Consider the following 18,052-nt stretch of genomic DNA (forward strand, 5'->3'; position numbering starts at 1 on the left):
CTTTACATCCAATTTCTCCAAGGCTTCCAATATCTCAGGTGTCTTTCCAATAGCAGGAAGACAGCTTGAAAGAGCAGTGGCAACAGACTGGCTTTGGCCTACACTTGACTAAAATGCACTTAACTCTCAAAGTTCAAAAGTATACTCTGAAATCTCCCAAAATACACTCAAAATGTCCCTCTAGGTAAGGGAACACTGCCAACCCTGGCTAGTACTGAGCAAGGCAACAATTATTATAAGAGAAGAAATTGACACAAATTCAATCTTACAAAGAAGGAGGAAAAAAGGATTAGCCAGCAGTGCAGTCCTAAGCAAACACGTCCCAAAACATTATTCAGAAATCAACATTTCAAAAACTGGAGCAAAAGAGTCAAAAAGCCAGTGACCGCAGAGAAGTAACAATGGCAAAAAATGGGGGTAAACTCTCACAGCATTCAGCAAGCTCATATAATGTACCACAAGGGACTGAGGTTCCCATTAGCCTTTATACAGGCCGGGAATAGTCTCTCCACAGAACCTGTCGGGTGGTACTTCCCACAAAACACAAGGGACAAAGCAGAACAGGCATTTACACATAGAAACCAAATAATAAACAAAACTGATAAATATGTAGTTATGCTAAAAATAAACATAAACAACATTGGCATAAATGATGATAATGAAAGGTATCAAATTAACAAAAAAGGACACCAAAAAGGAATTTAAAAGGGGAGGCTAAAGGGGTATCTCTTGTACAAGCAGGCAGATCATTCTGCAGCTTTGGGGTTCTGTAATTAAAAGCTGAAACTCACACTGCTAATTTATTAATCCATAGAATCTTTAGGAGTCCAGCAACTTGACATCGTAATGTGCTGTGGTTTGTAAGTAATAAGTTTAGATAGGTAGGAGGGCTTTCGCCATTTATGGCATTATATGTCACCAGAAGTAAGGGATAGGGTTACTGCCATGCTGAAGGCAGACATGCCATGCACACGCATTGCCAGCCATTATGGATTTAGTCACTGCACTGTTTCTTGACTGCAGGCAAGGTTTCAGCAGAACATCTGGATCTAATGCCCATCTCAAATCTGGTTGTGTTCAAGTGACCACAACAGAGTAAGAGTGACACATCATTTCAGATCTGCTATCTTTACTGGTATTTAAACTGTCTGTAGATATGATGCCTGCATCAGTGAAACGACACCAAGTGACAGGCTCCCTACTGCCAACCATAGAGCAGGTTGACCTGTCAGAGTCACTATGCCCACACCTACTAGACGTCAAACCCTAGAGTAGGTCCCAACATGGTAAAATTGAATACCATTTTATGTTAGCACAAAGCTAAAATAATAAGATCAACAGGGAGAATTTAATAAACATCCATCCATCCATTATCCATCCTGCTATATCCTAACTACAGAGTCATGGGGGGTCTGCTGGAGCCAAACCCAGCCAACATAGAGCACAAGGCAGGAAATAAACCCCGGGCAGGGCATCAGCCCACCTCAGATTTAATAAACATGTATCCTTTATTTTAATTCTGTGAAAAACAGATTATATAAATAAAACAACGCAATGAATCAATTTGTATAGGAAATGAAAAAAACAGCAGAATAAAATACATTTTAAAAATATACACATAAAATCTGTAAAATATATACATAAATATACTTGTGCTAGCAATGAGTTCATCATTGATTACGCATATTGCTTTTGTGCCTTCGAAGGAAAGAGGAAGGCCTAAGAGTAGGTTTATGGATGTGGTGAGAGAGGACATGCAGGTGATGGGTGTAACAGAACAAGATAGAAAGAAGGATAGAAAGATATGGAAGAAGATGATCCACTATGGCAAACCCTAACAGGAGCAGCTGAAAGAAGAAGAAGAAGTTTAGCTGGTTTACTATGAGACACGTGCATTCAAGCTTTCACCTCCAAATGGACAATCGACTTTGGGCCATTGGTTTCTTCTAGTCACTTGTTGGGTTTTATTCTAACTTCAATTTTTGCTTTACTGACATATTTGATTACTTTTTCTCTTCTGATGAGTTATCAACTGTTCTCCTTTGCTGCTGTAAAACAACTCTGTCTGTTCACTCAGAGTGTGCAAGCCACTCCTGTGTTTCCCCTTTTTCTCCAACAATCCACTTCTATAGTTCATTTCCAACCTCTTCTAATTAAGTGTACTTAGTTGAATTAACATTACAGACTAGCCAACCCGTGGCGTACCATACGCTGCATAATCAGGCCGGTTTTTTAATGATTTTTAAGCACAGGGAGAAAATTAACATTTGAAAAATCGGTAATGTAATAAATCAGCAAGAAAAGCAACATTGCAACAATGCACGGCACGAACCAACACACAATCATCCGTGACTGAAAACTGGCGGACCGCAATCGCGCCTTCTCTTGCCAGACGGAGGGATGGGGGTGCACGACGCGGAGTGTGGAATGGGAGGAGAGGAGAAGGATGTCCATTCAGCTCCCTTCGTCATGCTAGTCTGCTGAATTCTCGTTCAGTATGTACTGCCCGCTCATGTGCCCACCTCCAACTTGTCACTTGAGTCGTTGGCTGCTTTTCTATATATAATCCACCAAGACACCCGACCACAGTAGTAGTGAGGTGGGAGGGGGTGTGTACAAAGGGTTGGGACGCAACCAGTGGGAGCGTATGAGTCGCACTTAGTGGGAATTCCACGGTTTGCAGCCCAAATGGGGTTCAACGCCTCTCTGCGCCGGCTAGACACACGCTCAATCTCATGCATAATTATTTATTGAATGCTAAACACTTCTGGAAAGACACGGTTGTGTAAAATGGGTTGGTGTGAGAATACAACAGTAAGTGAATGAAAAGATGGAACTCTGGAGAGAGCAAAATACAACACAATAGTGAACCCACGGCATAACAAACACCGCATAATTATTTATTGATGGTTGAACACTTCTGGAAAGACACAGTTGTCTAAAAAGGGAGGGTTTGAGGATACAACAGAAGTGAATGAAAAGATGGAACTCTGGAGAGAGCAACATATAATTGTCTGTGAGTGAAGAAGACGCATGTTTGTCGCGGATGCGAATTGCTGTATGTAGCGTGTAAAACAGTTTGCTATGGTGCACGGGGTCGTGTGTCGTAACCGAAAACTCGGTTTTTAAAGACTGCTTACTTCGTTGTGTTTTAACCTCACTTGTAAAGGATTGTTTTAAGGATCCCATGGGATACCCCTCGCAAACTGTTTTACACGCTGCATATGGCGAATCACCTCCGCGAGAAACATGCCTCTATGAACAGTCAAGGTGGCTCGGAGGTACATGAGGCCTCTACGACAGACGAATATAAATGACACCGTTCTTTCTGTGTCGTCGTGCCCGAGTTGGTGGGCGTGGCTCTGCGAGTTGTCGTCATATCCAATGTTCTTGGAGTTGGTGGGCGTGGCTCCTCCCTGCGTGCGCCATAGGTATCTTACTTGTCGGTGGCTTAGTGAATCCATGGGTGTCTTGCCTGTCCATGGGTGTCTTGCCTTAGTGAATTATATATATAGATATTCTACTGCTTACCACTATCCTCCTTCATCTTTTCTTGTTTTGTTACGCTTTTTTGCTTCAAGACATGTAAATCCTCTTCATCCATTATCCAACCCGCTATATCCTAACTATAGGGTCACGGGGGTCTGCTGGAGCCAATCCTAGCCAGTACAGGGTGCAAGGCAGGAAACAAACCCTGGACAGGGTGCCAGCCCACCGCAGGGTGCGCACACACACACACACCCACCAAGCACACACTAGGGACAATTTAGAATCGCCAATACACCTAACCTGCATGTCTTTGGACTGTGGGAGGAAACTGAAGTACCCGGAGGAAACCCACGCAGACACGGGGAGAACATGCAAACTCCATGCAGGGAGGACCCGAGAAGCAAACCCAGGTCTCTTAACTGCGAGACAGCAGCGCTACCCACTGCACCACCATGCCGCCCCTAAATTCTCTTCATGATTTATGAAAATACATTAAATGTAATCAGTGTAACTAAAAAAAATAATGTTTATCACAAACACTCTTGCAACAGAGATTGGTTTCCTTGTTGCAGGAGTTTCCAGTGGTGTTGTTGCGTTATGTCTTTGCTATGATTCAAGGGAGATTCCCACAGATTTGTAACTGCAATTGCTACCTATATAATTGGAGATCCTTGATGGCCCCAATCCTCCCCAGTTCGGGGCCCCAGGTAATTGCCTGCCATGCTTGCCCTGTTGCTACATATCTGCACTTGTAGAGTTGCTGTGGTCACAACTATCCAGAAGATTGCTGCCTTGGCCCACCATCTCACCTTTACCTTACCATCATAGAGCAATTTTAGGATGTTCTGGATTACAGCATTTGTAGATATGACCTGTTAATGGCCATCTACTTTATTTATCCCTTTTACAAGATTGGGACAGCATCACACAACTGCATATTCAGAGGCTCGATGTCTTTGTGTACTAGAGTGGCCAGACAAGATTATGCAAGAGTACTATTGTTAATGTTAACAGCTTTTTTGATTTTTTCTTAATGTACTGTTTTGCTTTCTTATTATTCTCATATTTTTCATTAATGAAGGGTAAAATTTCATTTACTGACACATGCTGCATTATTTCTCCAGTACTTATATGTACTTTGATACATATAAGGTGATCTCTTGTCTGTGTATATTTTTTCAGATTTTTAATTATTTTTTTATTAAGTGTAAGTGATTTTTGCTGTTTTCTTTTGCTAGTTTGTCAAGGCTAATTTCCTAGAGTGGTAACAAGCAGAACAAATCAATGTCGCCGTCAGCCGTGATGAAGGTAAGATTTAATTATTTAGTTAATTTGCAACAGCCTAATTACATTTTTTGTTATTTAAGTATAAGAAGATTGGCAAATCTAGTTGTATCTGATATACTATATATGTAAAGTGCTTTGTATTGTTAAAAGTTTTTTGAAATTTTAATTTTGCATTGTAATTTGAAGGTAATGATGGCTATTGTTACAGTATATAGTTTTTTTTTTGCAGTTTTTATTGGCTTTCATTTTTTGTGGAAGAATTATTTGGGTCATGATGATCAAAATGTTAATGTTGTCTACTGTAGTCTGGTGGTAAATGAAAGCTTCTGATTCATTATCCGTATTGCATTATTTGTGCAGAAACTACTGGCACTGAACGGTGAGTAATGTTTGTCTGGAGTGACTAATGTGTCATAAATAAGCACTTCAAACAACATCATTGTTCTGTGTGATATTTTCCACATCCATAGCAAATAATCACATCTATAAATATATTTGGTGTATTGATCACATCACTCTATGGTAAAACACTTGTTTAGAAGTCTAAGTTTGGCCTAGTTTTATGAGATCATGTTTCACTCCTGTGCTTTCCTCGAGAATTAGAATTCATACCTTCCATATCCTTGAGGTTTCCAGATTTTGTAGGTCAGCCTGTGTTACAAATTGTGCCATCTGTTTTCTACTCATCTAGTTGTCATGTACTGAGTGGCTGGGTATTTTTTTATTATTTTTTTTATTTTTTTTATTTGTCTTGCTTTTGGAGAGAATTCATGCCCTGTGCATTTTATACTTTACAACATACAACTTTGTAACAAGCAATGGTCCAAAATATTATTGAATGTTAATTACTTTAAGAAGAGCATTAAATGGTAGAAAGCAGAATCCATGCTTTGCCTATTCTTCATTGATGAGTCTCACATGATGAGTTTTTTAGTCGGTAGTGTACTGTATTCTGAATAACATGGAAGGCAGGTGGTGTATGTTACTCATGTTCATTGCTGTAATCTCCTGTAAATGTCCAATGGCTGTGGTAAAAATGTGAAAGTTTAATGAACTGATGAAAACTCATGCATATTTTTAATATATTGCAGAAACAAAAAACAGTTCATAAAAATAGCCTCTAATAAATAAATTAATTAACACTGTATAATGTATTAGCAACAGATGGATTTTTTGGCAGTTTTGGCTTGGCATACGCATGCAGAATACTTTTTATTTCTGAATTCCTGCCCCACATGCTGATCTGATTCACTGATCCCAGCTTTCATGTTGGGTAATGAGGTCTTTACATACAGATAAAGAATCTCTAATACATTGAGTGGAAGAAAAAGCAGGAGAAAAGAGAAGAGGAGTCAGAAGCAAAGGTTTATACAAAATAGAATGCTCTGCTGTTGTGTGAGTCATGCAGACTCAGCTTATGACCTTTTCATTAACTGCAGAATAAGGCATTTTTGGGCAAAAGCCACTAGATTGCCTGGCCATTGCCCAATAGGATCTTAAGAAGAAACAAGGACACTTGCCACTGGTGAATTGCGGCAAAATGGAATATAAGCATTCATAAATTGTTAAGTCTGGCTGGTTTATGATTTTTTTTATACATATACGTTAAGGATAAAATAATACCTGTCAAGCTTTTTTTTTAATTTTAGATTTTTGAAAAAATAGTTGCCTTGCAAGTAGAAAGAATCAATTTGTTTAGCATATTTTAGTCTATTTTCATTTATATTATTTTCATTAACAATTTTTTTTTTTACTACACATATAACATGTACAAACATTTGGGAGAAGTGCTGGAAATGTACTTATTATAATCAGGTTAGGAATCACTTAAGCACTGGAGACATGTGAACAGTCTTGTAGATTGGTTAGTTCTGCTAATAAAGATGGAAGGATTATTTTTTTCCTTTCACACTTAACTCTTGGCAAAATACTGTATTTTTTACTGTAAATTTAACAAAGTTTGATCCAATAACAAAACAGCACTCATATATAATCAAGAAATATCCTTTGATTAGTTAAAAAGTTGATTATACCGTGTGCATAACATAATCCTAATTAAAATGATGAAAGAATTAAAATTACATTTACATTAGGCTTGTATTGTATTGTGGTGGTCTTCTAATTGTTGGGCCACTGGTAGATATGCAGTCTGGCACTGTTGTACAATACTGTTTTCATGATATAAAATCCAAATGATTATTTGAGACACATTAACAATGCAAAGTTGATGTCATTTATTGGCAATTTAATCAGACAGAATTGCAAGTAAAAGTAACATTCTGTTATCAAATAAAACCAATGTACATAGCCAGAGATTGACAGCATAGGCACTTTGGACTTTACTGATGCAGAATTGACCAGAGAGATTAAAGCAGAATTTACTGTACATATGGCTGTATCACAGTTTACCCAGCACTGCAATAAGTGATATTTTTCTTAAGTAATTTATCCATTGCAATAGCAGCTTAAAATGCCTACATTATTAAAATTTTGAAACATTAACACTGAGGAACAGGTCAGAAGAAGAGTGGGCAACAATGGTATAGATCATTGAGCAAATTGTGATAGTATAGGTAAGTATTAAAGAGAAACATGGGAGAGATGATTGAGAGGGTCAGTCACAGGGGTAAAATTAAGGGGAGACGGGGGCTCCGGTGACAGAAATGTGTGGGGAGAGAACTGAGAAGTTGTTGAGAAAGGAGGAATTGGAGGATAGGCAAAGATGGAAGAAACTCGGCAAGACTGCTGACCCCAAGGAAATGGACAGTGGCAGGGAAGATGAAGAAAATTCTTGTAAAAATACACTAAATGATGCTTTTGATGAGCCTAGTGCCCAATATTCTAACAGGTACTGTACAAATAAATATCATATTGTAATAGTTACCTACATTCAATATATGCTATATTTTCAGAAAAAAAACATTTAAAATTAATATTGCATGAAAAGGTAAGACTTCTTAACATTATTTGATGATGTACTGTATTTTGCAAAAGATTTATTTTCAGTAGGTCCTACTTTTTATGCCTTCAATGTAGTTTGATACATTCTAACATTTTATTGATTGTGAATGTGCAACAGAGAAGCACTTGTAAAAAGACTGATTGCCTGTGATCTTTTCCAGCTTATGTAGTTTGAACTTAGTGGTATAACTTGGGATTCAAAAGATAAGGGGAGATAACCTTTGAATGTTGGTGTGTTTAATAATGAATGAAAGTTGTTAAAGGTGATGAAGGAAGCACTGAAGTCAAGGTATGCAGTGCTGGAGGTTCAGTGGATAGAGAGGTGGAAAATGAATGTGAGTTTTATTCTTTTTCATTGATTTATACAAGGATTTGGGGAGAATGAGGGGCATGATTTCAGTGAAAGGTGTGGGAAACAAAGGACTTTTTTTTTCTAAAGGTATAGATGATGTGCCCCATATCTCATGATGTTATGCTCTGACTGCAAATGAGAGAGCTGAGCTTATATGTGTGTGTATATATATATATATATATATATATATATATATATATATATATATATATATATATATATATATATATATATATATATATATATATATATATATATATATATATATATATATATATATGTCAGGGATGCCAGGGGCAACGACCCGGCCGGGATGCCATGAGGGACCGGATGTGGGTCTAAGCCCACCCTGGATCACATGGGGGCCGCCTTCCTGGTTGCTCTGGGGGACACGGGTACAGGGCATGGAAGCTCCACCCTGTAGGGGCCTGTGGTCACCGCCAGGAGGCGCCCCAATGCCTTGGGGACCTGTTACCCCAGCACTTCCGCCACACCAGGAAGTGCTGGAGAGAAGAATTAGGATGGCGCCCGGAGAGCTGCCGGGAGGACAGCCGGCACTTCCGCCATGCTGGGGCGTGGCCAGAGGAGGAATACCGGGAACACCTGGGGCTCATCTGGGGACTGTTTGAAAGGGGCCGTCTCTATTCATTCAGCGCTAGAGTCGGGTGGAAGGAGGACAAGGCAGAAGAGTGTGGAGGCGGCCCGAAGAAAGGTATTTGTGGCCAGGACTGAGTGTTGGGGTTTTGTGCACTATTTTGGACTGGGTCTTAGTGACCATATTGTTGTAAATAGTTGTGTGAATAAACGTGTGGTGGTGAATTACAACATGTCCGCCTGTCTGTGTCCGGGCCGCGTCCACAATATATATAATCCTTTGGTCCTTTTAGGCCTCCCAGCTGGGTAAGAACCCCAGCCATCTGTGACAATATATATATATATATATATATATATATATATATATATATATATATATAAAATAGTTAAATTAGTTTTTTATTCCTATGCTTTCGACTGCTACCAGGAATCTTTATCAGAGGTAATTAGACTTACAGGAATCAGAGGCAATATGTTCTAAATATACGGGGGCTTGATGAGGTGGGATTTGGAGGGTTTTGGTCATAAAGTCTTCTTTTCAAGCCTGCCTATACTGGGTTCATGTCCAAATGTCTGTTAATGGTGTGTTCATTAGATAGCAAGTTCTCTTTTAGTATTAGCCTTGCATTTTACTTGCACTAAGTCCCATTTAAATGTGTGTCCAGTCGATCATATGCATGTAAATCAGAGACTGTGTTGCCTTTACACACGACACCCAGAACCAACTGTAAATATCAGTAAAATGGCAGTACTTATGAATTAAATTCTCAGCAAAGTTACAGGAAACAGATTGCATGATGTAAACAATTACAATAATATGAAATAATGTTTTAAACACATTGTAGAACGTGAAGTATATGTTTTGGTTACCATATTAATAATTCAACAACAAATACTGCTCACATCAAAAGTTTAGATTTTAACGTATTGTTTCACATTTCAATGAACTGCCTTATACTTTACTATGAATCCTAGCTCCTGTGTCAAAAAATTTAACTCACTTTATACCTGTTCCAAAAAAATTACTAGAACTATTATGTGGCTGCTCAGGTCTTAGGGCCACACATATTAATGCCTCTTCAGAATTTAACAATACTTGTCTAATGCAGCGCATATTAATTTGTTATAAAATTCTCTGTTCAACAAAAATACAGACATATGCTTTAATGAAATCAGTACTGATGATCTTGAACGTAATGTAAAAATTATTTTATACTAACTCATTTATCTGCTGTAGCCTTATGAATCTTCAGAGTATCACCCTGCTTTAATGTGGCCAACAGTAGCACAAGCATGCATAGTGAAAGCACCTTGTAGGTCTTAACTGAATCTTTTGGGTGGTCACCGTGGGCATATGCATGACACCAAGTATATGTATGAAATGACTTTGCTTGCATTTTGCCCATCTACAAAGTTACACGCAAAATTAGTATTGCGCAAAGTATCATTGTGCCATAACTGGAAAAAAAAAGGTTTCACTCAAGGAGACAATTCTAAAATAGTCCAAATGATAAAAGGAGAGATACAAACAATACTCAAAAAACAGACAGTACATGATTACCAGAATGACAAAAAGATTTAGAACTGAAAAGCAAGACAAATAGTGATAATCAAAGTCTAAAGCCAATAAAAAAATGGTTTAGACTGAGAATGAGAACTGAAAAATAAGCACATTCTATATTGTACATTATTCCAAAATGTGGGTACTTCCTTCTCCGTGCCTCAATGTTGTATATCTGCAGTATTGCGATGCTGCATATTGCACAACTTCACTCACATAACTGACAACTGCTGCAGCATTCATATACATTCAAAATACCACAAAATGGCAGCAGCAATAATAATTGAAAATGCCTTCACATTATAATTAAAATAATAAAGAAAGTGAACCCATTTGGCTCCAACGAACCATGGAAATAATAACAACAGAATCACAAGTATAAGGAATGAAGGTCAGAATTTTGTCCTTCCATCTCAAGGAATGGAGGCAGTTCTGGAGTTTGTAATGCCCATGGAGTCATTTTCATTGGCACATGTTTCTAATTTTATTTATTTGTTGTACATTTATTGTTATTGGCTTTATTTAAATAGTTTAATGCATCCATTTTGTTTATTTATTCCCTTTTTGGCAACACAATGTTCAATAGGTCTTGACATGGATGCCATCCACGGGAGGATTTAGGCATAAGCCAAACAAGTTACAGCTTAGGGCCTTTCAGCCAAGTTTATTCAGAATTTCAGACTTCTTTTCATTTGTTACATTTTTAGTATAATTATATATAGCGGAAGTTGTACTGTCATATATCTAGAATACAGTGAAATTCTTACTTGAATATTCATTCCTAAAATCTTTTGGGGAAAAAAACCTTCCTGGCATTACATATAGCAACTCTATGGCAACCACATCTCAAAATAGTGGTGCCAGTGGTGGTGTCAAAAAGACATGTATTTTTCACTACCTTAAAATATGCTTGAAAGCAGGAGCAAATGTCAGAAATTATTTCAGCAAGCCCAGGAGTCTTGACTAAAGCTGAGAATATTGAGAAAATAAAAACTAAATGAAACCATAACATTAGAGAAAGGGGAAGTATAATTGTTAGCTCAAAATTATCAGACTCTGTATGGACTGAAGCAGTAGATGTTTGTTAGGTTTACAGCAGTTTTTAGATTCTGACATCTCAGTAGAATATATAAAGAGCAACAAATGCTGACTGAGGCAGTAAGGGTTCAGTGGCATGCGCTTATATCCAGGATCTCAAAGTGCAGGCATTCACCACCCAAAAGTAAAACTGAAAATTTGATGTTTTAGCCAGACATTTTTCCCTGCCCTATGTTCATTTTCGTGTTTTATTGCCATATTATTTTTAATGGTGTTATTTCTATTAGACTGGTTTATTATTTATTTGTATTCTCTCTGTTTAATTCTGCATTCATTCTTTATATTCTGTGGGTGGTAAACCAGGAAGTGGAGCAATCCTGATGTCACCAGCTCCATCTGGCTAAATATTTAATCAAAGAAGAGGATCTCAGCAGTGATACATTGAGTTTATGGAGCATATTGTTTTTGCTTTTTCTTTTAACATTTCAAGTTTTGAGGATTTTGGTCTTGTGTTTTGGGATTCTACTTATTGGATCACATATCAGGACACATTCACCTTTGGATTGCTTCTTTTGACAACTTCTATTTTGCCCTTTTGTTATTTTTACTCTTTTTTATTTACTTAAAAAAATTTCATTTATAAAAATTCTTTTGTGGATTTTTTTCTCAAGTCAAACTTCATTTTTACAGTTTTCCTTTCCCTTGAGATGCACTTTTAGATTATTGAGACATTTAATCTAATTTGAATCTTTTAGACCAGTTTCCCATGTTTGGATCTGGGTAGGCCAAAGCCTTCAGGTAACAGTTGAGGTTAGCTGAGCTGGGATGAGGCTCAGGCCATTATTGGTTATGGCCTGCTTGTGTGCTTTATTTGTGAGATCTCACACCCTTTTAGTTATGGGACTGACTCCAAATCACAACAGGTATAAGGCTAGATGTCACTCTGTTTTAGATGTCTGAAGGAACACATTTTACAGGCTTTTTGGGGAAACTAGAACTTATTTGCCACTCTCATTCATGATAACCTTTTAAAGGAAAAGGTAACAAATCTAAAAAAAGGAAATAAATGACTATCATTATATACTTGAAATATACTTTTTTCTGTATGAATTCACACCTTCTGTTCAAAAAGATAAGTGCACTAATACCCATATATTTCATAATATGACATTTTCGTTTCAAATAGTATGACAGAAAATGTTGCAAACTGTTTTCTTATATTTTATCAGTGTTCATCATTTTACAAAATTAATTACAATTTGCCTATAAATAAATGTCCTGAAACTGAAAAAAATAAAATATTTTAAAATGTCTAATAGAGCAACCCTTCCCCCATTCCCACCCATTGTTTTTAAAGCATACTGTTGGCATTCTTTCTAAGTTCACTGGTTCCGCTGCCTTATTCTTTATTAATGCTTGCCACAGAGAGCCTGCATACATTGTTTACAGTTGCCACATCTGTTGTTGGTCATGTGACTGTGGCTCGTAATGTCATATTGGCTCACTATATCAGATGCCAGGCTGCACTGACACACATCCAAATCTTTTAATTTATAAGAAAACAATGAATTTGTTTTGTAGTTTGATTTTTAGCTTCTCATTTTCAACTTGAATGTTTAGTTCTCTCACAGTCTCTTAGGGATTTGATTCATGCTTGTGTAACAAAGGCGCTATATAGGCGCCTGACCCGACACAGATGGACACGGAGGCACGTATAAAAATAAACAAACTTTTATTTATCTTCAGCTGTGGGACATGTCTTCCCCATGCCACACAGCCCAACAAACACCTGCAACACCAAACACTCTTATTCTCTCCACTACCACCACTCCTCCTAAAGCTCAGTCCTCCTCCTCCCAACTCTGGCTCTCTGAGTGGTGGTGACTTGCCCATTTCATAACCCACCCGGAAGTGTTCCAGGTGCTTGACCACCTGGTCCTAATTGCACCTCCGGGTGGGGCTGAAGATTCATCCAGCCAGGCTGCTGAGTCCATGCAGCTCCCCCTACTGGCCATACCCGAGCCCCCAACCAGGCTGTGGAGGATTCCATCTCCCATGGTTGGGGAATCACCGTCAGCCAGGGAGGCTGCCATCAAGCGTCCCGGGGGAAGTACTGGACTGCCCATGGTGGCTCCCCCGGAACATAAGCAGCAGGGGCATCCCTGCTGGGCATGGGACCGGCTGTCCTTCACACTTGTTTTTTTTTACATTCTCATTTAGGTTTACTCCTCTGAAAAATCATCAAAAAAACTGTATCAGACTTTCAAACTCACCAATTCTTCAACTTTGCAGATCAATCTGATGGTGTGTAAAAATAATTTAAAAACTAATAAGCCTGAATAAAATTGTAGCAGTAATATTTTAGTCCTGTAATGAGTTTGGAATTATAAAGTAAAGATGCAGTCACACAATTATTAGTTCAAGTAGAGAGAAAAAAATTGTTGTAAAATTTTTAAACAATAAAAAGAAATAGAAGATTGGATAAAAACTGCAGGAATTATTTGAAAAAAGCGGGTTGAGAAGAATGTGAAAATCCTGATTAGATTATAAATCTGCTAAAGATTTAGTCATCTAGCACTAAAGAATTGTAAACAACATCCCACTTTCATAAATAGTCTGTATTCATTTTAAATTACCTCTTCAGTAAATTTAACATGCTGTAATGTTAATTTACATTTATATGTACTTGAACATTCATTAAAACATTTGCTATGCAAAATGTTTTATTACACCATATTGCTATCATTAAATATTCTGCAATTAGTAATTATGAATAGCAACTAGTGTGTTACATTAATTTTACTGCAGGGTTAACCGATTTTTGAAGGAGATCATCTTCTATTAGCATTTGAGCTCCTTTAGATTTTACCTTCGATTAAAGATTTCAGTTTTCTGTGTATTTTAAAGCAATTTGCATGAAAGCAAATTAGTGTCTCTAAATATTTTAGCATAATAAGTGAAAGAGAGTGAAACAGACACAATAAAGAAGAACCTGGTATTTAGACCATAGCTGAAATTATTCTCAACTGACATTTTTGTCTAGATGTTGTAAAGTACAGTACATAGCCTTTGCAGATTTTAATAGTATTTTTTATTATAAAAGTTGTAAATAGTAGCTATAAAAGATACACTTTCCCTACATGCAGTATAGCTTAATGCAGATCCAAAGTGTTTTGTTTTCCTCAAAATTGTTTCTTTGACATATTATAAAGCCTACAATTAAAAACATCATATTTCTTTTTAATCTCAAGTAAGCCACTGTTTTCAAGTATATTAAGAATACTTTTATTAAAACTTCTACAAGTTTCTTTTGAGAATCTTCCTTTCCCAAGAACTGAAGAACTTTCTTTCATGAAAAACTACATGAAAGTCAATTGACAAAGAGTTAAATTACCACTATCATCTGGTTAACCACTCACACATCTTATCTGCTTGGCTTTGAAAAGTAATCAAAGAAATTACACGCAAAATGCTGTTCTGAAATACCTAGGCTCGCAATCGAATTCTTAAAGAAACCATGGCAACTATAGAACTAAGCTTAAGGGAGGCTGAATGTATAGCTTAAGATGTCTATCTTTACCAATGGAAAGTGAGTAGCACAGTGGTCAGAAGATATGAATGCAGATGTTGATTAGCACCACTGGAAGATTCTTGAAGACCAGCATTCATTCTTCTAAAAGAAACAGTGTTAAAATGAAAATTAAGTCCTTGCATGTTGTATCTTTACTGGAAATCCACTGTTTTAAACATGTCAAGTTTTTTAAAAACTTTAAAGAGGTACAGAATACTTGGTCTTTATAATTAGATTATTTTTACATAGAGCTTATGACTGAGGACAGATCTAGAGAACTTCTGCAGATATGGAAATATAGTAACGTAAGCATACGTAGCGAATACAACATTTAGATAAACTGCAGGACAGAAATTCTTATATTTTTGTGAAGTCCAAAATGGGAGCTGCAGCAGAAGACGAGGATACAACAGAGGATACAATTAATAAAAGAAATAAGCAGCTGATGGCACAGGAATAGAGAAAAATAAACAAAAAACAGTTTTTCTGGAAAAAATAGACATGGGGTGGTTCAACTGAGTTAAGTTAACAAGCGAACAATATTATACACCAAGCATGACCATATGTTTAGTATAATATGATGGTGTTATGTTGAGTAAATATTAGTAGTTAGTAGGCATATTAGAGGTAGTAGCAGAGTTACCGAGCACATAGCAGAGTACTGAATGGAATCACAGAATGAAAAGATGTCAGTAAAAGCTGTTATTGATTAACACAAATTTTTAAGAAAAAAATTAACATATCCTTACTGCAGTGTAGCCAGTCTACTTGTCAGCTGTAATACAGTAGGACCTCGGTTCATGACCATAATTCGTTCCAAAACTCTGGTCGTAAACCGATTTGGTCATGAACCGAAGCAACTTCCCCCATAGGACTGTATGTAAATACAATTAATCCGTTCCAGACCATATGAACTGTATGTAAATATACATATTTTTTAAGTTTTTAAGCACAAATATAGTTAATTAAACCACAGAATGCACAGCATAATAGTAAACTAAATGTAAAAACATTGAATAACACTGAGAAAACCTTGAACAACAGAGAAAACTAACACTTCAATAGTTTGCGCTATAGTGCTACCAACCACCGGTTAAAAGCACTTTTTAAATGAGTTTTAAGCACAGGGAAAAAAATGAACATTTGAAAAAATCCGTAATTTAATAAACCACAAAGAAAAATAACATTGCAACAATGCATGCTACGAACAGATCGCTGGAAACAGAAGTGAAAACAAAATCAAGCCCAGTGCATTCTTTAACTGCCTTCCTACCTTAATGCGTCCAGCTCTCTCTTGCGCTGCCTGTTTGTCTGCATCTTGGGCTGCCTCTGTGTGTGTGTGTCGCAATCTCATGTGCGCTGCTCATTCTGGCGCTGCCTCTGTGTGTGTGTGTGTGTGTGTGTCTCTCGCACTGCCTGTGTGTGTGTGTGTGTCTGTGTGTCGCGTTCTCTCTCTTGCGCTCTCTCTTTCTCTCTCTTGCTCACTGCACAGGAAATGCACAGGGAGAGACTGAACATGTACAAACTAAAAGGGAAACTGGCTTGTTCGTATACCGAGTGTGTGGTCGTGAACCGAGGCAAAAGTTTGGCAAACTTTTTGGTCGTAAACCGAGTAGTATGTGTACCGGGACGTTCGTAAACCGAGGTTCCACTATATTGGAATTTTAGATAAAAGTGTTTAGTCTTCAACTTGAATATAAATCGGACAAAAATACTCACACATTTCAGTTCCTGAGGCTCAGCTATTCTGTTCCTTATTCTTCCTTCTTTAGTACCTTCAGCTCAGGTCAGTCATTAAAGCCTGTAAAATACCACTATCACCATCACTCTGATTACTTACCTTGGTTAAAATTGATAACCCAGGGCTCTTACTGTCCCACTACCCAAGGTTATGTGAAGCCTTCCATCTTCCCCTGCCAATGCAGTCTATCTGACAAAGTGACCACCCGGAAAGTCCTCCAATTATATGGCTCCCCATTTTCAAAAATATTACCAGTCTGTCCAAGAAACCCAGCCTTCAAAATATCCAATTCAAATTAGTATACAGGTTTTACTTGACAAGTGGAAGACAATTTGCTGTGTAGCTGACCTAAGATCCCTTCTGGTATTTATGTCAAAATAGAGCCATGGGAACCTTCCTACATATGTTTTGGAAATACAACGCTGTTGCTACCCTATGGTCTAAAGTTGCTACCTTTTATGTCTTTTGTCTTTTCTATGGACATACCTCTTATTACTTCAAATATTTCTATTACTACACTTTACCCTCATTTCTCAATTATTTGCAACCAAAACTATTTAAACTTAGGGCAACTGTTGCTATAGTCGTGGCCAAAAGTTTTGAGAAAGACACAAGTATTGGTTTTAACAAAGTTTGCTGCTTTAGTGTTTTTAGATATTTTTGTCAGATGTTTCTATGGTATACTGAAGTATAATTATAAGCATTTCATACGTTTCAAAGGCTTTTATTGACAATTACATTAAGTTTATGCAAAGAGTCAATATTTTCAGTGTTTGCCCTTCTTTTTCAAGACCTCTGCAATTCACTCTGGCATGCTGTCAATGAACTTCTGGTCCAAATCCTGACTGATGGCAGCCCATTCTTGCATAATCAATGGTTGGAGTTTGTCAGAATTTGTGGGTTTTTGTTTGTCCACCCGCCTCTTGATGATTGACCACAAGTTCTCAGTGGGATTAAGGTCTGGGGAGTTTCCTGGCCATGGCCAGTTTCGATGTTTTGTTCCCCAGTCCACTTAGTTATTACTTTTGCCTTATCACACAATGCTCCATCAAGCTGGAAAAGGCATTGTTTATCAACAAACTGTTCTTGGATGGTTAGGAGAAGTTGCTCTCAGAGGATGTTTTGGTACCATTCTTTTTTCACGGCTGCGTTCTAGTGCAAAATTATGAGTGAGCCCATTCCCTTGGCTGAGAAGCAACCCCACACATGCTTTACTGTTGGAATGACACGGGACTGATAGTAGCGCTCATCTTTTCTTCTCCAGACAATCTTTTTTTCTGGATGCCCTAAACAATCAGAAAGGGGATTCATCGGAGAAAATGACTTTATCCCAGTCCTCAGCAGTTCAATCCCTGTACCTTTTGCAGAATATCAGTCTATCCCTGATCTTTTTCTTGGAGAGAAGTGGCTTCTTTGCTGATGTTCTTGACAGAGGGCCTTCCTCCAAAAGTCTTCGCC

At 37.6% G+C, this 18,052-nt stretch overlaps 1 protein-coding gene across 1 annotated transcript in view; it reads left to right on the forward strand.

Annotated features, from left to right (window-relative positions):
- Positions 1-4,731: 4,731 nt before the first annotated feature.
- The window catches only part of LOC120527383 (transient receptor potential cation channel subfamily M member 3-like), an 881,963-nt gene continuing 868,642 nt past the window's right edge, over positions 4,732-18,052 (forward strand). Inside the window, exon 1 of the mRNA XM_039750735.1 lies at positions 4,732-4,797. Within this exon, the coding sequence (XP_039606669.1) occupies positions 4,774-4,797 (24 nt within the window). The 5' untranslated portion in view covers positions 4,732-4,773. The remainder of the gene's footprint in view (positions 4,798-18,052) is intronic.

Source organism: Polypterus senegalus, chromosome 4 (assembly GCF_016835505.1).
Source record: "Polypterus senegalus isolate Bchr_013 chromosome 4, ASM1683550v1, whole genome shotgun sequence".
NCBI classification, from domain to species: Eukaryota; Metazoa; Chordata; class Cladistia; order Polypteriformes; family Polypteridae; genus Polypterus; species Polypterus senegalus.